This window comes from Nannobrachium achirus (assembly GCF_963921795.1).
Source record: "Nannobrachium achirus genome assembly, chromosome: 21".
In the NCBI taxonomy this organism is placed as follows: domain Eukaryota; kingdom Metazoa; phylum Chordata; class Actinopteri; order Myctophiformes; family Myctophidae; genus Nannobrachium; species Nannobrachium achirus.
The window spans coordinates 9,371,263-9,396,007 of NC_137828.1; the positions used below are offsets into that span (position 1 = coordinate 9,371,263).

Consider the following 24,745-nt stretch of genomic DNA (forward strand, 5'->3'; position numbering starts at 1 on the left):
CTGTTCAGAGTTATTCTCAACACTTTAGCATGAGTGTGTGAAGGTTTTGGTGTACCAGAGGAACGGTGTGCGGTCTCTGTCTTCCTGTTGAGAAGGCGTGTTGCACCTGGACCATCCCACTGCTGTTCACAACACAGATATAGATGTCATCGTTACCCTGGAGGAAGAGGAGACAGCTCATTGAATAACTCTTCACACTCACTGTACGGTGTACACACACTCAGGTATAGCAGCCACACATATCTATCTATCTATCTATCTATCTATCTATCTATCTATCTATCTATCTATCTATCTATCTATCTATCTATCTATCTATCTATCTATATGAAAATCCAAAAAGAGGACACTCTACCCGGTAACCCGGCGCATATATATATATATATAATTATATATATATATATATATATATATATATTATATATATATATATACATATATATATATATATATATATATATATATTATATATATATACATATATATATATATATTTTTTTTTTCTTTTTTTTTAAATAAATTATATTACTAGTTTACAGCTCAATTATGTTATTAATATGTATTCATTTTTGAGGGGGTTCCAATTGGACCCTTTACAAATCTATTAATAGGCTAGAGAGATCCACTGATAAAGTATGCCTTTTGACTCCTGTATGAACGTTCAGCTTTGTAACTACTGTAAATAAAAGAGAGGTAGCCCATTATTCAAATAAGGTTGTACAAAAGATTCTGTCAATTTAGTTAGCAGAAGAGCTCTCACCTCGCACAGACTGTCTTGTAGGCTACTTTGCAGGTTGATATGGGCTTGAAGCAGAAGAACTTTTATTTGTAAATGCCTAAATAGACACAGAAGAGTACCAGCTTTGCTGACAGAACGCTCTGCTTCTCATTGTTGGTCACTGGCACTTTTTGTGCATTTCATCAGTGAAACAGCATTAATTGCGTTAACAGTTCGTTCGTTTGGCTTGAGCTGCTGCCGAGCTCGCGCTGCTCGGCCTCTGATCTTAAAGCGAGACAGGCTGAGGGAGGGATCGCAGCGCAGGCAGAGAGTAGTATGAATAATACACGTTCCGGGGTTAGGGGTGGAAACCCGCCTCTCACAGTGTGTTTCCAAACGAACCATTGAACGTGCATTGTAAATGCCCGTGCTTTAACTGTGATATGCGCGAAACCCCAGACATTTGAAGGAATTTATAAAACCCCCCCGGACAGGCCGGACAGCCCCCTAAAAGAGGACATGTTACCCTATCTATCTATCTATCTATCTATCTATCTATCTATCTATCTACATATATCATACTTGTTATTGGAACAGTGACACTGCGCTTACCATCTTCTGGTCATCAGAGAAGCCGAAGGCCACGTATCCAATGGAGGGACCGCTCATCTCAAACTGGACGGCATCCTGGCCTTTAGACCTCATCAGAGCCGACATGAAGTAACAGCTGCTGCTCACGGACGGGTCACAGTTCAGAGGCTGGCTGAAACACACCTTACTGACACCACAGCCTGCACTGGAGATGACGTCCTGGTGGAGGATACAAGAACAACACAGATACTGGAGTAGGGCTGTCACGATATGACATTTTACATGACGATTAATTGTCACTCAAATAATTGGCGATTAACGATTTAATTGTGTTTTTGTCGTTGATAATTACATTTCTGTTTGGCTTTTAGGCTTTGAAGTTGCATATGGTAGATATGACACATAACCTAAATATACAAATACATTACTGACATATTTGACAACTTACTACTTAAAAAATAACATTGATAGTGGAAATAGCAGATCTACAAGCTCACAACGCGTCGCATCGCGACGCATTGTGAGCTTGTAGATCTGCTATTTCCACTATTTCTGAAAATTTTCAACATTCACGATTATGACGATTATGACAAAATAATTGCGATAATGTCAAATAATCACGATTAGACGATTATGTAATAATTGTGACAGCCCTATACTGGAGATGATGGTCTGGAACGTAAAGGTAGTGTCACACTGTTGGGATCTCTGTCTGGATCAGGCAAGTGCACACATAGACATCAAAGGGGGCTTGAGCCCCTGCCCTTTTATCCGTCTGTAAAAAGCGCCTTCTCTCCAGACCATGAATGCAGTTTTTACTGTGGTGAAAGAAATGCAAATGCCCCCTCTTTCCATGCCATTCCTGAAGGCAGCATTCAAGAGAATTGCCTTGTCCAAACTCTCCTGAACTTGAATGCAGCATCTTATGTTGAAAGAATTGCCCTCTCTGTGTATAAATCCATGCCCTTACGCCACATCTCCAGTATTCACTTGATTATGCTTAGTTTAGTGTGGTATCACGCAACGAAATTAGCCGACCTCCAAGCTCACAACGTGTCGTGCTGTGACGTGTTGTGAGCTTGGAGGTCTGCTATTTTCAATATTCTCACCAAAAGGCCATTTTAGGAATTTCAGCCCCTGCTGAAACATTCTCTGCACGTCCCTGGTCTGGATACATTTAAATTCATTCTATGCACTTGGATGACCGGCTAATGGCGAAGGTAAACGGTTACAGGGCTACGCTCTGTGTTTGTGTGTGTGTGTGTGTGTGTGTGTGTGTGTGTGTGTGTGTGTGTGTGTGTGTGTGTGTGTGTGTGTGTGTGTGTGTGTGTGTGTGTGTGTGTGTGTGTGTGTGTGTGTGGGTGTGTGTTTTGTTTTTTAGGACAGGCCTTTACCACATCAACTGAATGACTCCACTCAGATTAAGAAGCAGGGACGTGCTGGGCCCCTGATTCAGACCGGGAAAAAGAGTTGGAGAGGCCCTCATTGGGGGCTTTTAAGCCGTGACATCATTTTGTAGGCAGAGGAGAATCTGCCCCCAGAGCATTTTCTGTCCCTCGCTATTTCAAAAAACAACGACTAAAAAATAACGACTAAAGTATCATTCTAACACTTTCCTTTCAATAACAAAGAGAAGAAAAATGTGTAAATAGTAAAAATAGTAAAAAGATTCACGGAAACTGGGGGCAGAAATTCTCCTCTGCCTACAAAATGATGTCATACTTAACAGCCCCATAGAGAGAGATCTCTCTCTATAGCACTGGTGCTACTCAAAGATTTGCCATTTCAGATCATGACAAGTGACAAGCCAGTGGGCCAATTACTGTACATGAGTTATATTTCGTCGTTGACGGGTGGAAACCTTGTATGTCCAAAACAGTTTGTTTTGTATTTATCATTTTAAAAATGATTTAAACTAGTGAAAACAGCCGATCTACAAGCACACAACGCCTCGCACCGCTTGTAGATCTGCTGTTTTCACTACTTTTGTGCAACGGCCTTGTATGATGAAGCAGGGCTTTGCTTTGCGAAAAAATGTATACATTTGAAACTTGGAGCTACAAGGTTTCTTGTCCGACAGTGACGATTTACTTTGTTGGCCGACTAGCCCCCAAAATGGAACGAAGGCCGACATTTTACTTTAAATTTTTTCCTAATGGCCGGCCTGGACCGGCCGGAAATGAACCGGCCGTTCGGGAGTTGTCCCGCTTTTCCCAATGGCCAGCACGTCCCTGGGAAGTACCACGTTTAATTCTTTTTTTTTTAATCTCAGAAATGTTACCACACACCTCTGACCCACAGAATTACAGCATTAGCTGACTCATCAGTAGGTAGAAAGCTCTCAAAGTCTGGCTACGCACGTAGTGGTCTTTGAATGAGTACCTTGAAAAGCACTACTACACCAGTGTTCCTGTCTACAGTGTATACCAGTGGTTCCCACAATTTTCAGGCTGCGACCCACAATAAGAAAATCTTATTTGAAGTAGGGACCCCTCGCCCTCACAAGCACTTGGAATTGTAGGACATTACATTTTTGTTTGACTTGGTTCCACAGATAAATAGATTGTGAAAATAGATTGTCCATTTTCTAATTGTTTGCCTCTCTCTTACTCAAAAGAGAAATCTGGAGTCTCTCCAGGAAAAAGTACAAGAACGCATCTTATAAATTAATCAATCATGTTGTGATCTTATAGAATGATTATTTTCACTATCTGAATAGAATAGAATAGAATTACAAAAATATACACATAGGGCTGTCACAATTATTACATAATCGCGATTATTTTACATAATCGTGATTATTTTTCATAATCGTCATAATCGCTTCCATGCTAAAAAATAGGGAAAAAAGTCAAAAATAGTGGAAATAGCAGATCTACAAGCTCACAACGCGTCGCATCGCGACACGTTGTGAGCTTGTAGATCTGCTATTTCCACTATCAATGTTATATTTTTAAGTAGTAAGTTGTCAAATATGTCAGTAATTTCTTTGTGTATTTAGGTTATGTGTCATATCTGCCATGTGCAACTTCAAAGCCTAAAAGCCAAACAGAAATGTAATTGTCAACGACAAAAACACAATTTAATCGTTAATCGCAATTATTTGAGTGACAATTAATCGTCATGTAAAATGTCATATCGTGACAGCCCTATATACACACAAACAAACAAACAAACAAACAAACACATAAATAAAATACTTACTGTGGGTGGCAGTGCTGTCTTATTGGTCGAAGAGGAGGAACTGGTGTTGACGTTCACGGTGGACACAGCCGTGGTGGAGGAGTCATTAAGTACACCGTCATTAGTGTAAGACGGTGTAATTACACTGTCGTTACTGTATGACGGTGTAATTACACTGACTGTACTGTACGACAGGGAAGAACTCCTGACTCCTACCCAGTATGTACGATAGCTCTGCACGAACGTCGCACTGCAGGAAAAGAGGCACAAAATGCATGGAAATATCACAACTGTATAGCTTGATAGAAATATTATTTGTAAACAACAACACCTTCTTATTCCCCTATGACAGGGGTGGGCAACTTTGATGATGGCGAGGGCCACTATATTTCCACCTTCACTCCAGAGGGCCACATTGCATATTGCTTCATCCTACTTTGTCATTCTATAGTATCTCATACAAAGAAGCAAAAATAGCAGATCTACAAGCTCAAAACGCATCGCGCTGCGATGCGTTTTGAGCTTGTAGATCGGCTATTTTTTGCTTCTTTTGAATTGGAATCCTGACTTGTTTTTTGTTATTTTTTAATTGGAATCCTGAAATGTAACATTTTGATTTAATTTCAAACGCATTTAGTTATACACTCATGTTAACTTTATGAACGTAAATACAAATACATTGGACATAAAAGATTTACATTTTAATACTGCTGTACTAGTCGTTAAGCTAAAAATATAGGACAGAATTAAAGCACAAATTAATAATACTAGCCCTTACCCGTTCAAAGATATGAGCTCCAAAATGATGTGCAGTGTGTGGGTTATGGGATGTGCACTGTGCATACAGTATATGAGGGATGGAAAGTAACTTTAACTGGTGCTTGCATGATAATATGTAGGAGCATCAATGTAAGAAATACCCGTTTCGTTTAATGGCTACCGGTATCAACCTGTGGGCCACATGTGGCCCCCGGGCCGCCAGTTGCCCATGTATGCCCTATGAGATACAATAATCCATCACAAAGAAACAAGACAGGAGAGTGGTTCAGTGTGAGAATGGAATGTTTACTGTGGAGAGAGAGAATTCAAGACAGGTACAGTACAGAAATAATGGTTCGTTGCTATCTCTGACAAATTATGTTTTGACATGAGTATAAGTATGGTCATTTGGTCAGTCAATGGATGACGTTTCAACAGTTCATAGCATGTTTCCACAAATGACAAGACAAAGAGTTCATAGGTTCCTGAAGAGATGTCCTTCGCTGGTGTCTGCATGACACCAGGCTGAGCCTTAAGGCCTGTCCATACTTTGACCGAAACCGCAGTTTTCGGTCAAAAGGTCCTTTTCAGCTATAAAATTAAATTCCTCTGAAGTTCTGGAATGCTTTTTCTCCGAACAATAGTTCTGAAATTTGCACAACGAGATGTTGTGACTCGCCGAAATCTAGTTCGGTGAAACGGCAAACGTGATTGGTCGGATGGATCACGTGTGTGTTCACAAGAAGAAGGGTGATGCTGGTGGCCACAACACTGTCCCAAAGCTGTTCATCCAGCTGCAGTGGCTCGGACATACCCCCGCCGGCTAGATGTGCTCGCCTCCTCCTCAGCTGCACAAAGCAGGGCAAAATCCTCCTCCTCCTCTGCCTCCTCGTCTTCCTCCTCCTCCATAACCTCCACAATACGTGCCACCGCTTCTAACTTTTCCATCTCCGCCGTCGCTGCTGTTGTTGTCTCTCTCTTCTCTCCTGTTCTCTTTCTCCTCACAATGCGCCTCGCCGCCTCCTACACCACACGCAGCGTGGTGTACGCTTTTCCCCGAACCCTCCGAACAGGAGCGAAGTATGAACATCCGACGCTTTTTTTTCGGAAAAGATAAAAAATAAAAAAGTTTATTTTTCAACCGAAAAGTTCGGTTGTGTCGAAGTATGGAGAGGCCTTTATAAACCAAAACAATTCTCAGTTTTACATACAGGCTCCATGGCAGTAGATAAGGCCTCATTTCAATCAGACAGAGACCTTGTGGGTATGGTACATAACATTAAAGCATGGCACAGTCACAAGCTGTTCCTAAGGGTCAGGTGGTCAGTTGGTCATCAATATGAATTGATAAAAAGATGATATAAACCACAACAAAATACCTAACATAGCTAGCACTAAAAATAATAATGTCGGTGTCAAGTGGAAAGCCTTCTCATGTTTTAATGTATTGTTTCGCCGATATATGACCAAAATAGAGACGCTAGGATGAAGTGTTTAAAATTAAGTGTGTCAGTGGGTTTCATAAATACTGAATCGATGAAAAGTAACATCTTTGGACATAGTACAAGGTTTACCAGTAAGACTCCCTAATCGGGAGATAAGCGACCGTTGGTCGCTTATCTCCACAAATAAGGCAAAAATGTGTTTTTCCAAAATCTTCCTGATCCATGTTGATGACATGAGTGTAGACATACTGTCTAGTGATTTTTGTGATTTTCGGGCAAAATCTGTAGGAGCAGTGTCCAAAAATGTGTTTTTAAAAATCGGCCTGAAGGTGGCGCTCTATGGGACAGATTCATGTTGATGGGATGAGTGTAGACATACTGTGTAGCGATTTGCGTGATTTTAGGGCAGAAATTGTAGGAGCAGTGGAGAAAAATGTGTTTTAAAAATCGGCCTGAAGGTGGCGCAATATGGGACAGATCCAAGTTGATGAAATGAGTGTAGACATACTGTGTACCGATTTGCGTGATTTTAGGGCAAAAATTGTAGGAGCAGTGTCCAAAAATGTGTTTTGCAAGAATCGGCATCATGGTGGCGCTAGAAGAGGGCCATGTGAGAAATGAGGGGTGGGGTCTCCGCGTTGCCTTGGCGGACAAATAGGTACCGGCCCCGGCTCTCCCGGACGCTTCTAGCCCGAGTTACGGCATTTTATGTAATTTTGATAGTAATTGCGACCGTAGGGGTTCTAGTCTGAGGTGATAGCCTGCCACCCCGTTAGTAGGCAGGGGTCCCGACAAGCCAAGGGGTCGATTGCACCAGCTTCCTCCTGCCGCGAAGGGTGCCAGCATGACACTCACCATCCTTCCTAGACGATTTTGACATCTTGTTACTAATCTGTCGGTAGATAATGCCGGTCTTATATAAGGGTCATTTGTGTACGGTGTGATGTCATACTGATGTCAGCAGTGTGATGTCATACTGATGCGGAGATATGAGCAGGGCAAAGGTGTGACGTGTGACGTGTGACTCACTCACGGACGGACGGCCGGTGGAGGTTTTGATACTAAACTGCGACCTGACGGTCGCAAAAAGTAACATCTTTGGACATAGTACAAGGTTTAAAAGTAACATCTTTGGACATAGTACAAGGTTTAAAAGTAACATCTTTGGACATAGTACAAGGTTTAAAAGTAGCCAGGGACGTGCTGGGCCCCTGATTCAGCCCGGGAAAAAGAGTTGGAGAGGCCCTCATTGTGCGCTATAGAGAGAGATCTCTCTCTATAGCGCTGCTGCTACTCAAAGATTTGTGACAAAGTGACAAGCCAGTGGGCCAATTACACGAGTTATATTTCGTCGTTGTTGGGTGGAAACCTTGTATGTCCAAAACCGTTTGTTTTGTATTTATCATTTTAAAAATGATTTAAACTAGTGAAAACAGCCGATCTACAAGCACACAACGCCTCGCACCGCGAGGCGTTGTGTGCTTGTAGATCTGCTGTTTTCACTACTTTTGTGCGACGGCCTTGTATGATGAAGCAGGGCTTTGCTTTGCGAAAAAAATGTACAAATTTGAATCTTGGAGATACGAGATTTCTGCCCGACAGTGAGGATTTACTTTGTTGGCCGCCCATTTTATTTTAATTATTTTTCCTAATGGCCGGCCTGGACCGGGCGGGAATGAACCGGCCGTTCGGGAGTTGTCCCGCTTTTCCCAATGGCCAGCATATCCCTAGTACAAGGTTTCCAACTTGACAAGTTGACAGCAAAGTTTACAGTAATCATTTGTAATTACCGGAACTGAATGGGTTTGGGTTGTGCTGAAGCTGCTGCTGTCCATGTGACTCGTACCGCCGTCTTGTGAGCCTTTGATGTGTGTGATACTGCCGAATTCTGCAAGAAAACATACGAGAGAAAAGTATCTTTAAGTAAACAACTCTCAAAGTCTCTCTTTTTTAGCACTTAACTCATTCATTGCCTTTTCAAAATGGCCCCCAAGTTCCTCACTGCCAAGTGCTAAAAGAGTGACTTTGAGACCTGTTTCAGTTTAAGTCAGTATAAATACATTCCATCCATGAAAAAACCTTTGTTTACACCTCCAATCACTTGATGTTGATTCCCTTCTCCTGTTCACATGTGCTAGGACTAGGGATGGGTATCGTTCACCTTTGAATCGATACGATACCCTTTTCGATACCATTTTCGATACTTTTTATTTAAATTTAACTTCAACACGGAAAGAGTGGTGACTCGCTGCTGCGGTAGAGCAGAAGTGATGATGATGATCATCACACAGTGTGGCGGAGCGGAGAGTATATACGTTGGATAATCATGATAATAATAAACATTATGGGCTATTGGCGGCTATTTTCCACAGTAACGAGTGAAGCCTACTAAAGCAGGCATTAAACTCTCAGTAGCCCAACTGTTACAGATGCGACCGGCCAGGGGTGCGTTCCAGAGTATCGAAGCGAGGTATCGTTCGTTTTTACGTGAACCGATACCTGATAGTATCGACGTCATGCGATCGATACCATTAAAAGTATCGCAGACGATACCCATTCCTAGCTAGGACACTGTTCTAGAACATTTTCCCTTCAAGGACTACATTTATATTAATTTGGCCACAGACACCAATCTGAAAATATTTTGTACAGACCCCATAAGGGAGGAATTGTAGTTCCGCTGCTATGCTATGGTTAACTGATTTTAATGGTACAGTCCTGTACCAAATACGCTACTTTGAAAGGTTCACGAGGGCAGACGCTATTCATATTTTTATTTCCGACAGCAGAGCAGACGTCGTATACGTGCGCTACAGGTAGAACACAGCACTGGGCCTGGTATGGGAACTGGACTGCCCGAGAAAGACAAGCCTACAGCGACTAGTGCGATCGGCAGAGACGAGCTAGCTCCCCACGCTCCAGGAACAGTAGAGAAAGCGGTGCATAGTCAAAGCCCAGCACATCATCAAGGACACGCACCACCCAAGTCACAAACTGTTCAACCCCCTACAACAACCGCGGCTGGGGGCAAGGGGCCCTACTTCAGTGTCAAGAGCAATAACCTCGCGTCACCAGGCTTTCCCGCTGGGGGAAAGCCTGGTCTTCGTTTACTAAACGGGTCGTTTGATCCGGTCTAGACCGGATGGTATCCTACGTCATTTTGTATTCAAAACGGACTACACTTTGTCAGGAAACACCAAACCGGAAACAGTTTCAACCCAGTACAAGTAGGGGTTAAAACTGTTTCCGGTTTGGTGTTTCCTGCCAAACTGTAGTCCGTTTTGAATACAAAATGACGTAAGATACCATCCGCTCCCGACCGGATCAAAAGCCAGAAATTGGCAGCCGTCCCAGGCTACAAGAGCAGCACCACCAGGTTCTTGAGCAGCTCCACCCGGCTGCCGAACAAGGAATGAGCCTTGTTCAGCAGCCTAATGGCAGGCGGTGTCGTCAGGCTGGTCAGAGACTTTCTTGGACCTACCTGTGGATTAGTGACTTGGAATTTTTCACTTTGCTCTATACCTCATGAACCGAGCCTACTTGCGGATTATACCAGCGTCAGTCTACTTTATGTGGATGTGTGGTCGACACGTGCCGACATTTTGCACCTTAATCCCATGTACACCGCTTTTATAGTATAGTATACCAATCAGGTCATTTTCCACTTGGCATCCTATCGTAAATCGAAGCTAGTGTGTATAGCTTCGATGTACAGTAATATGTACGTAATCTGATTATGTGATCTGCTGGCACTACTATATGTGACATCAGAATTTAAAGGACAACTTTAGTTTTTTAAAACAAGGGTTCATATTTTAGATTGTAATTAAAGAATATAAAATATGAGCGTTAAAATTATTTCATTTACTTCTTGTTTTAGAGATTCTTATTTCAGTGGTTGGGGGCATGCGTACAAATGGCCAAATATGTCATTTTACACAGAATAAGCCTTTCATGGTTGGATGTGACTTATGGGGGCTAGAAGTGTTACTGTAAGAAACTGCTGGCTTATTGTGTCTAAAAAGACATATTAGCCACTTGTACGCATGCCCCCATGCGTACGCATGCCCCACATTTTAGCACGGTAAACGCGATAAAACAATAGAACGAAGCAAATGAAAACATTTTAACACTCACTTTTTCTTTTCTCTAATTACAATCTAAAATATTAACCCTTGTTGTAAAAAATACAAAGTGACAACTTTAGTAAATCTGTGATGTGACAACAAATCTGGGCGTGTCCCTGTCACTGTAGCTAAAAGAATAACGAGGCCAAAATCGGGAGGTCAGGTTGAAAGTGGTTGTAAACAATGCGTTGGCGACTCACAGGTGCTCCGTAGCAGGTGAGAGGCTGTGCCTGGTAGCCTTCGACAGTGAAGGATCCCAAAGGAATGCTGTCTCCTCCCTCCTCTCTGGCCTGTAACATGAACCCAATGAATGGAGACGATGGATCCTGAGCCTGCAGCTCAACTGGGGGAAGAACAACAGTTTGTTGGTTTAATTAACCCATTTAGAAGGGGCACACATTATTCATTCTTTTATGCTTTAACTATTGAAAAATAGCAGATATACAAGCTCACAGCGCGGCACCGAGTGCCGCGCTGCGAGCTTGTAGATCTGCTATTTTTGAAAAATCGTGAAAATTAGAATTTTGACCCGATTCTATAAGTGTCTTTTGAATGCTTCTAAGATTTTTTGAAAAACCACAGCGCGGCACTCGGTGCCGCGCTGTGAGCTTGTATATCTGCTATTTTTCACTGGTTAAAGCATTCAATAATTCTAGGCCTAAATGGGTTTTAAGGTGTTCTAATGAAATGATTTTGTAACGATGCAACGTGACAATAAGAGAAAAGCTCAAAAGTGAAAAATGAACAATGAAAGAATGAACGAGTGACCAAATGAATGAATAAATAAACAAACAACCAATTGATTATTTGAAAGGCATGCTATTATACTGTACAAACTAAATAAATGGTCTTAAATGGCACTAAAGGACTTTATTTAATTTGGCTCTGAATCAAGGAGAGCAACTTTTTTTACCCCATGGGGAGCCATGGCTTCATTGATCGGGCACCAGAACAATAAGGTGCTAAATAGCATCTTTGTCAAATGTTGCCATAGAACAATTAGAGGTGTCTAAAGCTGCAGAACCAGCAGAGACAGGGCACCCTGGGGTGCCGTGATGCCAGTCCAGGGGTGCCGCGAGATCATTTGATAACATTTGGATTTCATCAATATCACTTCACTATGCTTAGTGAAACAGACCTGATTTGCACTGTACTTGATGAGATCTTTTTCCATCTACGACAACTCTCTTCACCAAAAATAGCAGATCTACAAGCTCACAACGCGTCACCTTGTGACGCGTTGTGAGCTTGTAGATCGGCTATTTTTGGTAAACCTTCCCCCTAGAATAGGGATGCTGTGATTCAAGGGGTTAAACGTCAAGTATAACGTTATTTTCAGTCAGTTTTGATGGAAACGGATATTTCTCCAATAGGATGTAAGATTCTAAAAACAGTGTAATTCAGGGGTGCCGTGGATGAAAAGGTTGTTTACAGGGGTGCCCTGAGTCAAAAAAGTTTGAAAACCCCTGCCCTAAAGAACCACATGGGAGCTGACCAATCAATGTTCTTTATACCACCGACAACAGTGCTTCAGAATCAGTATAGCCTATTATACAGTAGCAGGGTTTTCAAAGCGGGCTCTGTCTGGGGACCCCCAGAGGTCCTTGGGGGTGTTATTGTTTTATTTCACCATCTGTAAAGTTAACCCAATGAGAGAATAAAGCTGCGGATCTAAAGTAGCCCCCTTAACCACCAGGAAGGTCCAAAACTGTTACTTTTCCGGATTCAAATTATAAGTAGCCGAAACACAGTGTTTGGAGCTTGTTGATCTGCTACTGTTGATGTTTGTATGTGCCGTTGTATGATCAAAGAACTAGCAGGGCATTCCTTATGAAAATATAGGTTTCTGCAGCAATTTGATCAAGACAACATGATAAGAATCAAGAAGGTTTTATTCAGGTTTTTTTTTTATTCAACACTAACTAGAGTGAAATGCAAGTGTGTGAGGTCCACAGAAAATACTATGCAACTTCAACAAAATAAAAGTTAAGATAAAAAAAATGCCCTCAGTGGTAACATCATCATAACAATAAAGGGAGCCATAGGCTATATCAGGCGCGGATTTAGGCGGAGGCTTTTACCGCTTTTCTTGATGTCAAAAGTTGTCCGCTGAGACAAATGTTAATTAAATCGAATCTAGAAGTTCACAACGCAGCGCGAAGCGACTCGTTTGTAGATTGGCTATTTTCACTTCTACTTGTTTGGGTTTAGTTTCTCTTGGTTCACGGGCTAAAACGTTTGGGAAGCTATACCATCATGCTTGCTGTAGTAGACAGAGTGGTGTAAAATTAAGTAGATTAACTGAAAAGCTTTTGGAACTGAATGATTATATGACACTGGTGTTGTCTGTCTGTTGGAGTGTTGGTACCTAGAATTCCATCTAGGCTACTATAGACTATCTTGCTGGCTGGTGCATGTGGAGAGAGGCAAAGGGAAAGTGTTGTGCCGTTCCCGATTGTTTAGCAAAAAAATAAACCGCGGAAGCCGGAAACCTTTATTGTTTATGTCGGACTTCTGCGTTGTTTGCGGCGTGAGTTTCGGTGCTATAATCAAATGGTTTGCGGATTCGGAATCACAAGAATCTTAGCTTTAAAATGGTATACAGCTTGCAAAGAAATAAACCGCGGAAACCCGAATAAAACGCGTTCAAATCCGCGAAAAACCGCCAATTTTCGCGCGTGCACGTGGAGCGGCCAAAGCTCCCTGTAGCACCCCCTACTGCTCAGGGCTAGAACCGCGCCTGGGCTATATATTATAGTAGCAATAGGCCTACTTTGTTTTTTTTACAACAAGGGTTCATATTTTAGATTGTAATTAGAGAAAAGAAAAAGTGAGAGTTAAAAATGTTTTAATTTGCTTCATTCTATTGTTTTATCACGTTTACCGTGCTAAAATGTGGGGCATGCGTACGCATGTGGGCATGCGTACAAGTGGCTAAATATGTCTTTTTAGACACAATAAGCTTGCAGTTTCTTTATTGCTATTTACAGTAACACTTCTAGCCCCCATAAATCACATCTAACCATGAAAGGTTGCGTTGTATCTTGGGAATGGGCTTATTCTGTGTAAAATGACATATTCAGCCACTTGTACACATGCCACCAACCACTGAAATAAGAATCTCTAAAACAATAGAAATAATTAAGTAAATGAAATAATTTTAACTTAATTCTTTAATTACAATCTAAAATATGAACCCTTGTTGTAAAAAACGAAAGTTGTCCTTTAACTTGCATTGTAGGCTAGCCTACAACTTCACTTGAGTTACTTGACTCGAGTCTTTTCACTATAGGCTACTTACTCCACTACAACTCAAGTGGAAAATATTGTTGGTCTAGGCTATTACTCCACTAGCCTACTATTATTTGAACTTTCCTGTACTTAAAGAGATTTATTTTTAGATTTAGATGATCCTATCCTAATCCAAAACATGCAGTGCTCACTGGAGCCAGGACAGATAAAGCAGAGATGTCTCTCAGACTCTCACCTGTGATGAGGTCTCCATCCTGGTAGCTCGCCCTGTCTGCGGTGACGGTGTAAGGTGCGGAGTCCGGTGTCTGCGCGACCCCTCCGGAGTGACGCGGGGTGAGGTCCCCACAACTCGGGTAAACCGCACCCGAGCTGTAGCTCCTTGCCCCGGGCACAGCAGCCAGGACTAACAGGGAAGCAACAACAACACGATCCATGATCCCTCTGCTTCTGCTGCTATCAATCTGATCTAGTGTTGGATTATTAATAATGTTTTTTTAAACAGGGAGCCGCGGTGGAGCGTGGAGACGAAGTTGTTGTTTGGAGGCGGCAGAGCAGAGCGCGCGTGACGCGCGACAATAATGGAAACAAAGGTGACCTGCGCTGCTCCGAAGTTTTTATTGAGAGAGAGAGAGAGAGAGAGAGAGAGAGAGAGAGAGAGAGAGAGAGAGAGAGAGAGAGAGAGAGAGAGAGACTACTACAATGGAGGGGAGGGGAGGGGAGGAAAGGAGAGACCCACTGTTTATATCCTCCTACTAGGTGTTGCTTGCTGAATTGCCTCAGGCAACTCTTGTCATAATGGCGTCCTTAGTTTACGTTCTATAGCAGTGATAGATATGAATTATGATACATAATTGTATGATTTGTGTATGAGGCTCATATGACCATATAAGGTTATATTATGAACTACTGTTTGAACTTAGGCCTACAGTATAGGAGACCATGTTTTGGTTGTACTGTAAGTTCAGGCTAGTGGATTACAGGTCATGATGACTGTGGTTATCCTGACTACGAGATCATGTTTTGGTTATACTGCATCTCTGTCTTCTTGTTATGTTATGATATGGGGACCAATCAATGAGTCCCACGATCTTACTGTCATAATCTGTATTGTTTATATAGGCTACTGTATGTTAACTTGAGAGAGAGAGAGAGAATTACCAAGCTGCCACTAGGATGGTATGCTCACTGTTTGTCTTCCTTGTCTGCTCTCTCCAAAATACAACAATAAGAGATTGTCCTTTAGGTCGCCTCTGGCTTATTTTGGTTCTGAATTTATATATCCGTATTTATTTAAGTTATTAACTAATTTTATTCCATCAAGCAGCCATATGTGTTGCCTAGAGAAGTGCGCATTATGTCCACGCACACGCAGTAGGTGCTCGCTCTGCGCGCGCGCGCACACACACACGTAGCATAATATTCACATGCACGAACGCGTGTGGACAGATGGGTGGATTAAGGGCAACTTGAAAAATGTAAACCCTTGGGTGATGGTGATTGGAGATTTCCTGTGAAAAGTAATTAGGATAATTGAGACAAATTACGCAGCAGTTTGAAACAGTGGTAGTCTCTCTTGCTGCTCAAGAGAAAACATAAAAATACCCTGTTATGAGTTCAAGTTCATTTTGAATTACAAAATAATTAGCATCAATATATAATCACTAGGCCTACTTGTAGTAGCCTTGAATGGCCCATTTCCAGATTTGTTTCCAAATGTGTCAACTTTAGCAGATCTAGTACAAGTCCACAATGATAGGACTAAACTGGCTACTGTTAGTGTTTAGTATTAATTATCAAAATCTTTCAAATAATTGTAGAGGAGTATAGGCCTATTCTGAGTAGCCTAATACTAGTATATAGTCAGGGAAAATTAGCAGAATACCTGTCAAATCTGGGAATAAATTCCTTACCAAACAATTTCTTTACCAATGTGTTCGTAAAGGTGTCTAGTAACATATCTAACAAAGATTGAAATTCAACATCCCTAGCAAAATATTTGTCAGCTAGGGTAATTCTGGGTCTCATTCACTTACTATACACTGTACTATAGGCCTAAGGGGAAAAAATCACTCCCAAAAAATATGCTTTAAATGGGATGTGAGGGGTCTAACTAGGTGTTTTTAATTATTCTGAATCCATTGCAAGCATTTGTTTTGCACGAAAAACATTCCTTGGGCCAAAGGAATTTATTCCCAAGGTTTTATTAAAATTCCCTGACTAATAGGCCTGTAAAGTTTTTAAAAAGTGGAAATACACTTAAAGGAGCTATAGTCAACTTTTTCTTGAAAAACGGATGCTAAAATAAAAATTATGTTTCGAAAATATTTTATAAAAAAATAAGCTTCATATATGTGTTTCAATTAAAAAATGACCACAAAAAGCGGAAAAATAATGATAAAATAATCATTTTGGCCCTTTGTTTACATTTACGGGCCCTGTAAATGTAAACAAAGGACCAAAATGATTATTTTATCATTATTTTTCCGCTTTTTGTGGTCATTTTTTAATTGAAACACATATATGAAGCTTATTTTTTTATAAAATATTTTCGAAACATTATTTTTATTTTAGCATCCGTTTTTCAAGAAAAAGTTGACTATAGCTCCTTTAAGAACTAAAGGCTACATCAAAGTTGTAGCCTAAAAGACACGGTACTTGAGTAGACTTTACACAGCTGGATTTCAGACATGATTTCCAAGCATTGGAGCTGACCTGACTCTGACATGCCTAACATCATGCCAACCATGACAGTGCATTTCTTTATTCCCCGATAACAACAGATGAGTCAGCACTTTTCCCTACCCCTGCAGTGAGTCACATGACACGAATTGTTTGGGAATGAGAGGAAATCTAGTGGAAATAACAACTACACTAATTAATTCACGGAAGCATTGTGTGTGTGTGTGTGTGTGTGTGTGTGTGTGTGTGTGTGTGTGTGTGTGTGTGTGTGAGAGTGTGTGCGTGTGCGCATCACACAATAAATGGGTCAAAGGTCCCCACAATTACAAGTAAGGTTGAATTTGAGAAAAATATAGTGCAGATGTCCTGGTCCTCATAAGAGATTTAGGCCTACTTACATTTAGGAAAATATTAATATTGTTATAGAATGTTGTTAAATTACAGTAAAATAACTACAAATGCAAAATTTTACAAAATGGTCACTTTAAGAAGGTATTAGAATTATATTCCAGGTTCCGCAGGTCAGCTGCACAGGTGCAATTCATTATGGTTAATTGTGACGCGTACGCGTTTACTAACATGCCAAGTTTAGCTGCACTTGAACAACCGTTCCAGGCTGCCATATCCATCCCAAGAAACTGTAGAAACGGGGGGAAAAATAGAATGTACTTCTTAAAATAAATGTATCATGCCTTTTGCTAAGGTATGGCAACATGACTGGTTTCTTGCACGCGCACGAAGGCGTCATGTTGCCATACCTTAGCTTTTTCTGAACTGACGCCACTGGAGAACAAGAGATCGGACATGCGTGGGTGGATGGTTTAGTGCATGTTTGTTGTAGGCAGGATGCTTGGGATGAATAGACCATGACACAGCAAAAAAAACGCCTGAACTTGAAACTTCGGGGGAGTGGGGGGGTCAGCAGGCTTGTGATGAATAGACCATGACATGGCAAAACCTGTCCAAAGCCTCTCATGAGACATTTTTTGTTAATCCGTTTTACTGTGAGCTACCGGTATGAATGTAAAACTAATTAAAAGTTATATCACCGGTAATATCAGTGGGCACGGTGGCGCAGTGGTTAGCTGTGGGCGCTGGCGGCGTGTTTCTCCCTCCACGTCATCAGCGCGCACACCCTAGGTGGGGTTGGCGATAGGCCCTTTCTGTGTGGAGTTTGCATGTTCTCCCCGTGTCTCCTAGGGTTGATACCCTCACAAAAACATGCACGTAATCCTGGTCTCAATAATGCCTCCCCCTGGCCAGACGGGGCGCCGGATGGAGGGGAAAGGAACTGGTTGGAATAACGTGTTCCTTCCACGCGCTACGTCCAAACCAGGGAAATCTCCACTGTCAGGTGCATGAAAAGAAGCAACTTGGACTCCTCATGCACTGAAGGAAGCATGAGGTCAGTCCGTTGTCTCCCCAGGCACGGCAAAGGGAGAGCAGAGCCCAGGATTACATAGGCAATTGGCACTGGGTGAAAAAATGGGCTACAAAATTGTGGGATAAAAATCTGTAGCAGGTAGCAAACATCATCGCAATCACAAAATGTTGCCTAAAATAAAGATCTGATGATCGTAAAAAAAAAAAAAAGTAATAAGGATGAATGCCAGGAAAAGATACCTCAGAAAAATCCTCAGAATCTGCTGGCCAAACTCAAACAGTAACCTTGCAATGTGGCAGCGACCAATACAACACCCAGGCATTGACACTAGGCTTGCCCACCTGCCCCCGGCAGGTAAATAAAACTTTAGGGCAGATGAAGTTTTCTTTCAGGTTGCCCGACCGGGCAAGTGCTCATTTGAGAGGGGAGGCAACAGTCTATAAACACAACACATATCCGTCTAAACACCTGAACGTGGCCAACGTGCTCTGTCTTCTGGTCTGTGGAATGTAACAAGTGTGAAACCATAGACATATTCAATCATGGCTATGTAGGTATTTGGATTTGGAGGCATTGGGGTATGACATTTGTTATTGCATCGCCCCAGAAAGTAAAGAAATAAGTGTTAAATTGAGCGGTAATTAAAATCCTACCTATCATTTTATAATGGACAATTTACTTTTCGGGCAAGTGGGCATGCCCTTCGGGCAAGTAGAACATGACCTGTACTTGCCCGACGGGCAAGTGCTTCTGAGACCTTAGTGTCAACCCCTGCAACACCCTATAGAGCAGTTTTCCTTTTTTGGCCCAATTTACTATAGAGTTGGACAAAATTGTGACTACATTTCAGCTTTCAAAAGCTGTTCATTATTGTGTTACTGATAATAAATATTATTGAACGCCAAATATCAGATTTTACATTACACTAGACTTGTAAGTATTAGCATACTTCCCAGTAAATGTGTACACACACACACACACACACTCACGCGCGCATGCACAATGACATTCTTATCGATGGTTTCACTATAAAATACAGAAGCGCATTGTGTACTGTGCTCTGTTTGATCAATCAATCAATCTCCCATGTATGAATCCATGTCACAACCACAATGGATTCCTCCCTACCGCTCAGTCTCTCTCTTTCTCACTCACTCATGTGTGTGTCACCACTCACCACTCACAAAGTCATGTACAGGTACAGCCAGCTATCTTGGTAGATGTTGTTGACCAAAGATAATATAGCCCACACCCTAGGTGGGGTTGGCGATAGGGCCTTTCTGTGTGGAGTTTGCATGTTCTCCCCGTGTCTCCTAGGGTTGATACCCTCACAAAAACATGCACGTGATCCTGGTCTCAATAATGCCTCCCCCTGGCCAGCCGGGGCGTCTGATGGAGGGGAAAGGAACTGGTTGGAATAATGTGTTCCTTCCACGCGCTACGTCCAAACCAGGGAAATCTCCACTGTCAGGTGAAAAGAAGCAACTTGGACTCCTCATGCATAGAAGGAAGCATGAGGTCAGTCCGTTGTCTCCCCAGGCGCGGCAGAGGGAGAGCAGAGGCCAGGATTACATAGGCAATTGGCACTGGGTGAAAAAATGGGTTACAAAATTGTGGGATAAAAATTATAAAAAAGTCAAAGATAATATAGCCTACAACACGCAATATTTACACATACTAAAGGGCTGAACACAATAACAAGAGATAAATGTGACTTAATTCATAATCATTTAAACGCGCACGCACGCACGCACACAGACACACACACACACACACACACACACACACACACACACACACACTATATACAACAATATACAGTAATTCCCCACAATGTCCCCACAATATTAATTCATGAGACTTTGGGAAGATTTAAAGATAGGATTTATTATTATGGTCATATTGTGGTCATATGGAATAATTACAACTGATGCAGATACAGGTATCTATCTATACAGTCATGTTATGATGAACAGCATAACAGTGATGTACAGTAATAGTGACCATAAGCTTATAAAGGCTTTGTTTTAACAAAATGTGAATATACTAGAGTTGACTCTGTACTAACCGTGTCTTACAGCTGTATTTGAACAAATAATAATTATAACAACAATAACGTAACGTGCTGTTAGCCTGAAAAGCAGTTATTTCAAGCTAACACATCATTTTGCGTCATTAGCCAAAAAAAAGGAAAAAAAAGAAAAGAAAAGCTGAATTTCAAGCTAACATTGTGTAATTTCGCATCACATCTTTACACTTTCAAGCTAGCAATGCGTAGCCTCGTTCCCAGCCATTTCTCATCTCCGAGGAGAAAATCCTCGTCACAACCTAATTCAGAGTGTCTATAGGAGCGGGACTTCCCCTGGAAACGATCTTTTTAGACCAATCACAACACTAAAGGTACTTCTATTTAGACACTCAACCGGCTAGGTCTCGGTCAGCGTGACAATGCGTCCCAACGCGAGCATGCAGCTTACAGAGCTTTGGCTAACAAAATGCTAATATTCCAGTGTTTAGAGCAGGGGTGCCCACACTTTTTTGACGTGAGATCTACTTTTAAAATGACTAGCTCAACATGATCTACCCATCCAAAATGTTTTTGCTGAGGGCCCGAGGGAAGCTTTGGAATAGCAGCACTGGCGTTTACATTTTAGACAAAAACACTTACTGTAAGGGGGAAATAAATGGGAAATACTGGGGGAAATGTCTTCATCCCATTCTGTATGGAAGTGGTAGGTTTTGGGGTTCTTTGTAATGCTACTCTCTTGAACAAAGTATTGCATTGGAGGTTTGCCTACTTTAGAAGCCATGAAGGGAGCTGACAGGCCCTTCTTGATGTCAGATGGACATATTCTTTTTATATTTTTATATATTTTTATATTTAAGGCATGTCATGTGATCTACCTGCACACCCTTGGTGATCTACTGGTAGATCACAATCTACCTTTTGGGCACCCCTGGTTTAGAGTATACTGTATTGAACATGTCAACATGTAACAGTGTGAGGAGGTCTAACAGTTGTATTTGAACTATAATAATAATAATAACAATAACAATGTAAACAACATGTTGACAATAACTGGCCTGTATTTCTTAGGCCGCACTCACAGAGATGCGTGAGACATCTTCTCCGTAAGGTCTGAGAATGAGGGGGAGAAGGGAAGGTCCAATGCATTGTCAATGGAAGGTTGTTTTTTTTTGTTTTTGTCGTTGCCGTGTCTCTTGCTCAACCGAAGGCTGTTTTTTGGCCAAGAGACACGGCAACGACAAAAAACCAAACAACCTTCCATTGACAATGCATTGGACTTCCACCTCCCCCACTCATTCTCAGACTACACGGACACGATAGCTGTCGCAACTGTGTGTAGCGTGCCTTAGCAGTCAAGTCATTTCTTCAGAATTTTAACACAAGTAAAATTGCAATTCACACGGTGTGTGTGTGTGTGTGTGTGTCACAGGTCATGTAGGACCTCTAGCACGGTAGCGATGGACCATGCTTGGCTCTCACAGCTGAAGGGACAGTATTGTCCGTTCTCGTTGGTCAGCTCAGGAAGGCCCTTCCATTTGGACCTGCAGGGACACAAACACACATGATGTGACGGTAAGGAGAAGGTGGAAGGGCTCGTCGCTGCTCAACAGTGGGGGAAAATGTGTATAAATACTGCAATGTAGAAATACTCTGCTACAAGTTAAAGTTTGGAATTAAAAACTGACTTGAGTAAAAGTACAAAAGTATTGTCATCAGAATGTACTTAAAGTACCAAAAGTTAAAAGTAGTCATTAAAGGAGTCGTTCAGACCAAAACACATATAGGGTTAAATCTGCCTTTCATCATACCCCTTCATACCTGCTTTAGTTGATTTTTGGAGCTGTGTGGAACACAAGCTCCCTATACGTGGCCGTGTGTGTAGGTATGTGGGTATGTGGGTGGGTGGGTCTGTGGGTCTGTATGTAGCCTGTATGTAGTAACCCTGGGTGACCAGAGAGGTGCTGTTGAGTCTAGCCTGCCCTGAGCATCAACTGCAATACACACACACACACACACACACACACACACACACACACACACACACACACACACACACACACACACACACACACACACACACACACACAGCTCCACTTCGAACAGAGGTTCGATTTTTTTCATGTTGCTAGATTTCGCGGGCCCTCTCATAACTAACAGAGTAGATCGTCTTTATTCTAGTGCGGTTATTTCTTTTGCTTCAAAGTTAGTATTTTTTTATTGGATTGTGTTTACACAATGTCCTGAGACCAACCACAGGCACCCTTACTTGTCAAACAGACGAGAAGATCCTCTGCACCTCCCCTCCCTTTCTAGGCTCTCTCCCTGCTCTGGTGCAGAGCAGAAGCCGTTTGAAGCTAAAGAAATAACCGCACTAGAATAAAGTCTATCTACACTGTTAGTTATGAGAGGGCCGCGAAATCTAGCAACAGGGGCATCCGAAATCTAGCAACAGGGGCAGCTATGAAAAAAATCGACTAAAGCAGGTATGAAGGGGTATGATAAAAGACAGATTTAACCCTATATGTGTTTTGGTCTGAACGACTCCTTTAAGTGAAAATGTTATTCTGCTCTGGCCTTCAGAGATTAACTGTCCACAAACAGAATTTCGGCCACGCCTTCGGCCTGGCCGAGACACAAATGGAGCCTTACCTTTCCAAGTGAATGTAGTGGCGGGACAGAACATTTTTCACCAGGTAGACGGTCTTGTCGTACGTCTCCTGTCCCATTTTCTTGGCGAATAAGAGTTTGGCACGGAGGAAGTATCCCACAGGCCACAACCACTCCTGTAAGGAGAGAGAGAGAGAGAGAGAGAGAGAGAGAGAGAGAGAGAGAGAGAGTTCAAAGACTTAGTCACGATATGTATAATATCGTTGTCAGGTGGAAACCTTGTAGGTCCAAAACCATTCATTTTGTATTTATTAAAAGGCGAGGCGTTTTGTGGTTGTAGATCTGGTATTTTCACAAGCCTTGTTTGTGTCTTTCATGATGAGGCAGGGTTTTACTTTACGAAAATGTTGAAACTTGCGGATACGTGGTTTCTGCCCGACAGTGATGATATGGTAATTCGGTTAGAGATCCGCAGTGGCAGTCAACCGAACAGACGTGTTTCGGCACGAGGGCCTTCGTCAGCCTGCCGAAACGCGTCTGTTCGGTTGACTGCCACTGCGGATCTTAAAACATTATTAACAGTTTTACTGCCAGATGTTGTTATTTATTTATTGGGTTTTGTGCCAGCAAAAGCACCTTACCTTTGCGATGTTATAGACAAAGATCTATTCATTTTTTTTTCATCATTATTATTTTCTTTTCTCCTTAAATAGGTGTACTTTTCTATACTAGCAGTAGAGGGCAGCCTCATGCAAGAATTAATGTGAAATGGCCGCGGTAGGCTACCGTCCGTCAAGACAGCTCAATCGCTACAGAGCAATAGACCCAGAGAAAATAACAAGGAAGAGTGTTGTTACTCCATTGATGCCAACGTCCAGTGGGTTTTTGAGAGCACTTTTACGGGAGCTGTCTCTACGGTACACACCCGCGCGACCCCTCATCAGTTTACAGACATCAAAACAAGGTACAAAAGAACGAGCCAAAGAACGTACAATTGGCATCGCGCCGCCGGGAAAAATGGGGCGAACGGGAACGTTCAAAGCGGTAAAAGAGTTAAGAAAAGAGCGTGCAAATTGTTTCTTCTTTATATGTATAATAGGATCAAGTATATCAAGAACCTCTCAAGGACTGTCCTTGAGTTGAACGAGCCTTTACCTTGAAGTGAGAAAACATATTTTGAGTACCACAGATAGTGTAACACTTACTACCCACTACCCAGGCACCTCCATATCATTCAGTGTACAAACTCTGTTATTCTCTTTCTGACTTGTATTGTTGTTGCTGCTACGAAGTTGAGTCAAGGAACCAACACCAAAGAATTTGGCCTTTACATACTTCACGATTTAACAAAACAAAGTTCGTATTAAACAAAATAATAGTTTTTTTTATTCAAAGAATTTGGCCTTTACATACTTCACGATTTAACAAAACAAAGTTAGTATTAAACAAAATAATAGTTTTTTTTTATTCAGAGTAATAGAGGCTCTTGATGGAGGGCGGGATACCGTATTTGTTCATGAATTTTCGTTTATGGTTGCTTCATTTGTCACTGTTCAACGCACCTGCATCTGAAGTACTGTAGATGTGAACATTCAGAGTAATATTAGAAATATTGGGAATGCCCATATATTAAGCCCATATTTGGAAATGCCCATATATGGACGCTCCATACAATATATTATGACCAAGACAGAATTCATTTGCAAATCAAGACTGCTGACTATCATCACCTGGATATCCATACATGGAGACATTGCACACATAGCAGATCTACAAGCTCACAGTGCATGGCAAAACTGGCAGATCTGCTATTTTTGCAATTTGAAGTATAGGGCATTAAATGGTTAACCACACGCCACAAAGTCAAAGGCAGTCATGCATGTGTGTACACACACACGCACGCACGCACGCACGCACACACACACACACACACACACACACACACACACACACACACACACACACACACAG

General features: G+C 41.9%; 2 protein-coding genes across 2 annotated transcripts in view; both read right to left on the reverse strand.

Moving 5' to 3' along the window:
* Positions 1-14,509, reverse strand: part of LOC308307242 (putative ferric-chelate reductase 1) — a gene marked incomplete at both ends in the record, with an annotated part of 34,786 nt that extends 20,277 nt beyond the window's left edge. The window contains 6 exons of the mRNA XM_080752415.1: positions 56-157; positions 1,331-1,528; positions 4,514-4,742; positions 8,487-8,584; positions 11,024-11,166; positions 14,311-14,509. Coding sequence (XP_080608541.1) covers positions 56-157; positions 1,331-1,528; positions 4,514-4,742; positions 8,487-8,584; positions 11,024-11,166; positions 14,311-14,509 — 969 coding nt within the window. The remainder of the gene's footprint in view (positions 1-55; positions 158-1,330; positions 1,529-4,513; positions 4,743-8,486; positions 8,585-11,023; positions 11,167-14,310) is intronic.
* A 6,922-nt stretch (positions 14,510-21,431) lies between these two features.
* The window catches only part of LOC308307116 (glycogen debranching enzyme-like), a 71,056-nt gene continuing 67,742 nt past the window's right edge, over positions 21,432-24,745 (reverse strand). Inside the window, exons 33-34 of the mRNA XM_080752266.1 lie at positions 22,817-22,950; positions 21,432-21,708 (exon numbers count right to left, since the gene is read on the reverse strand). Of these exons, the coding sequence (XP_080608392.1) occupies positions 21,591-21,708; positions 22,817-22,950 (252 nt within the window). The 3' untranslated portion in view covers positions 21,432-21,590. The remainder of the gene's footprint in view (positions 21,709-22,816; positions 22,951-24,745) is intronic.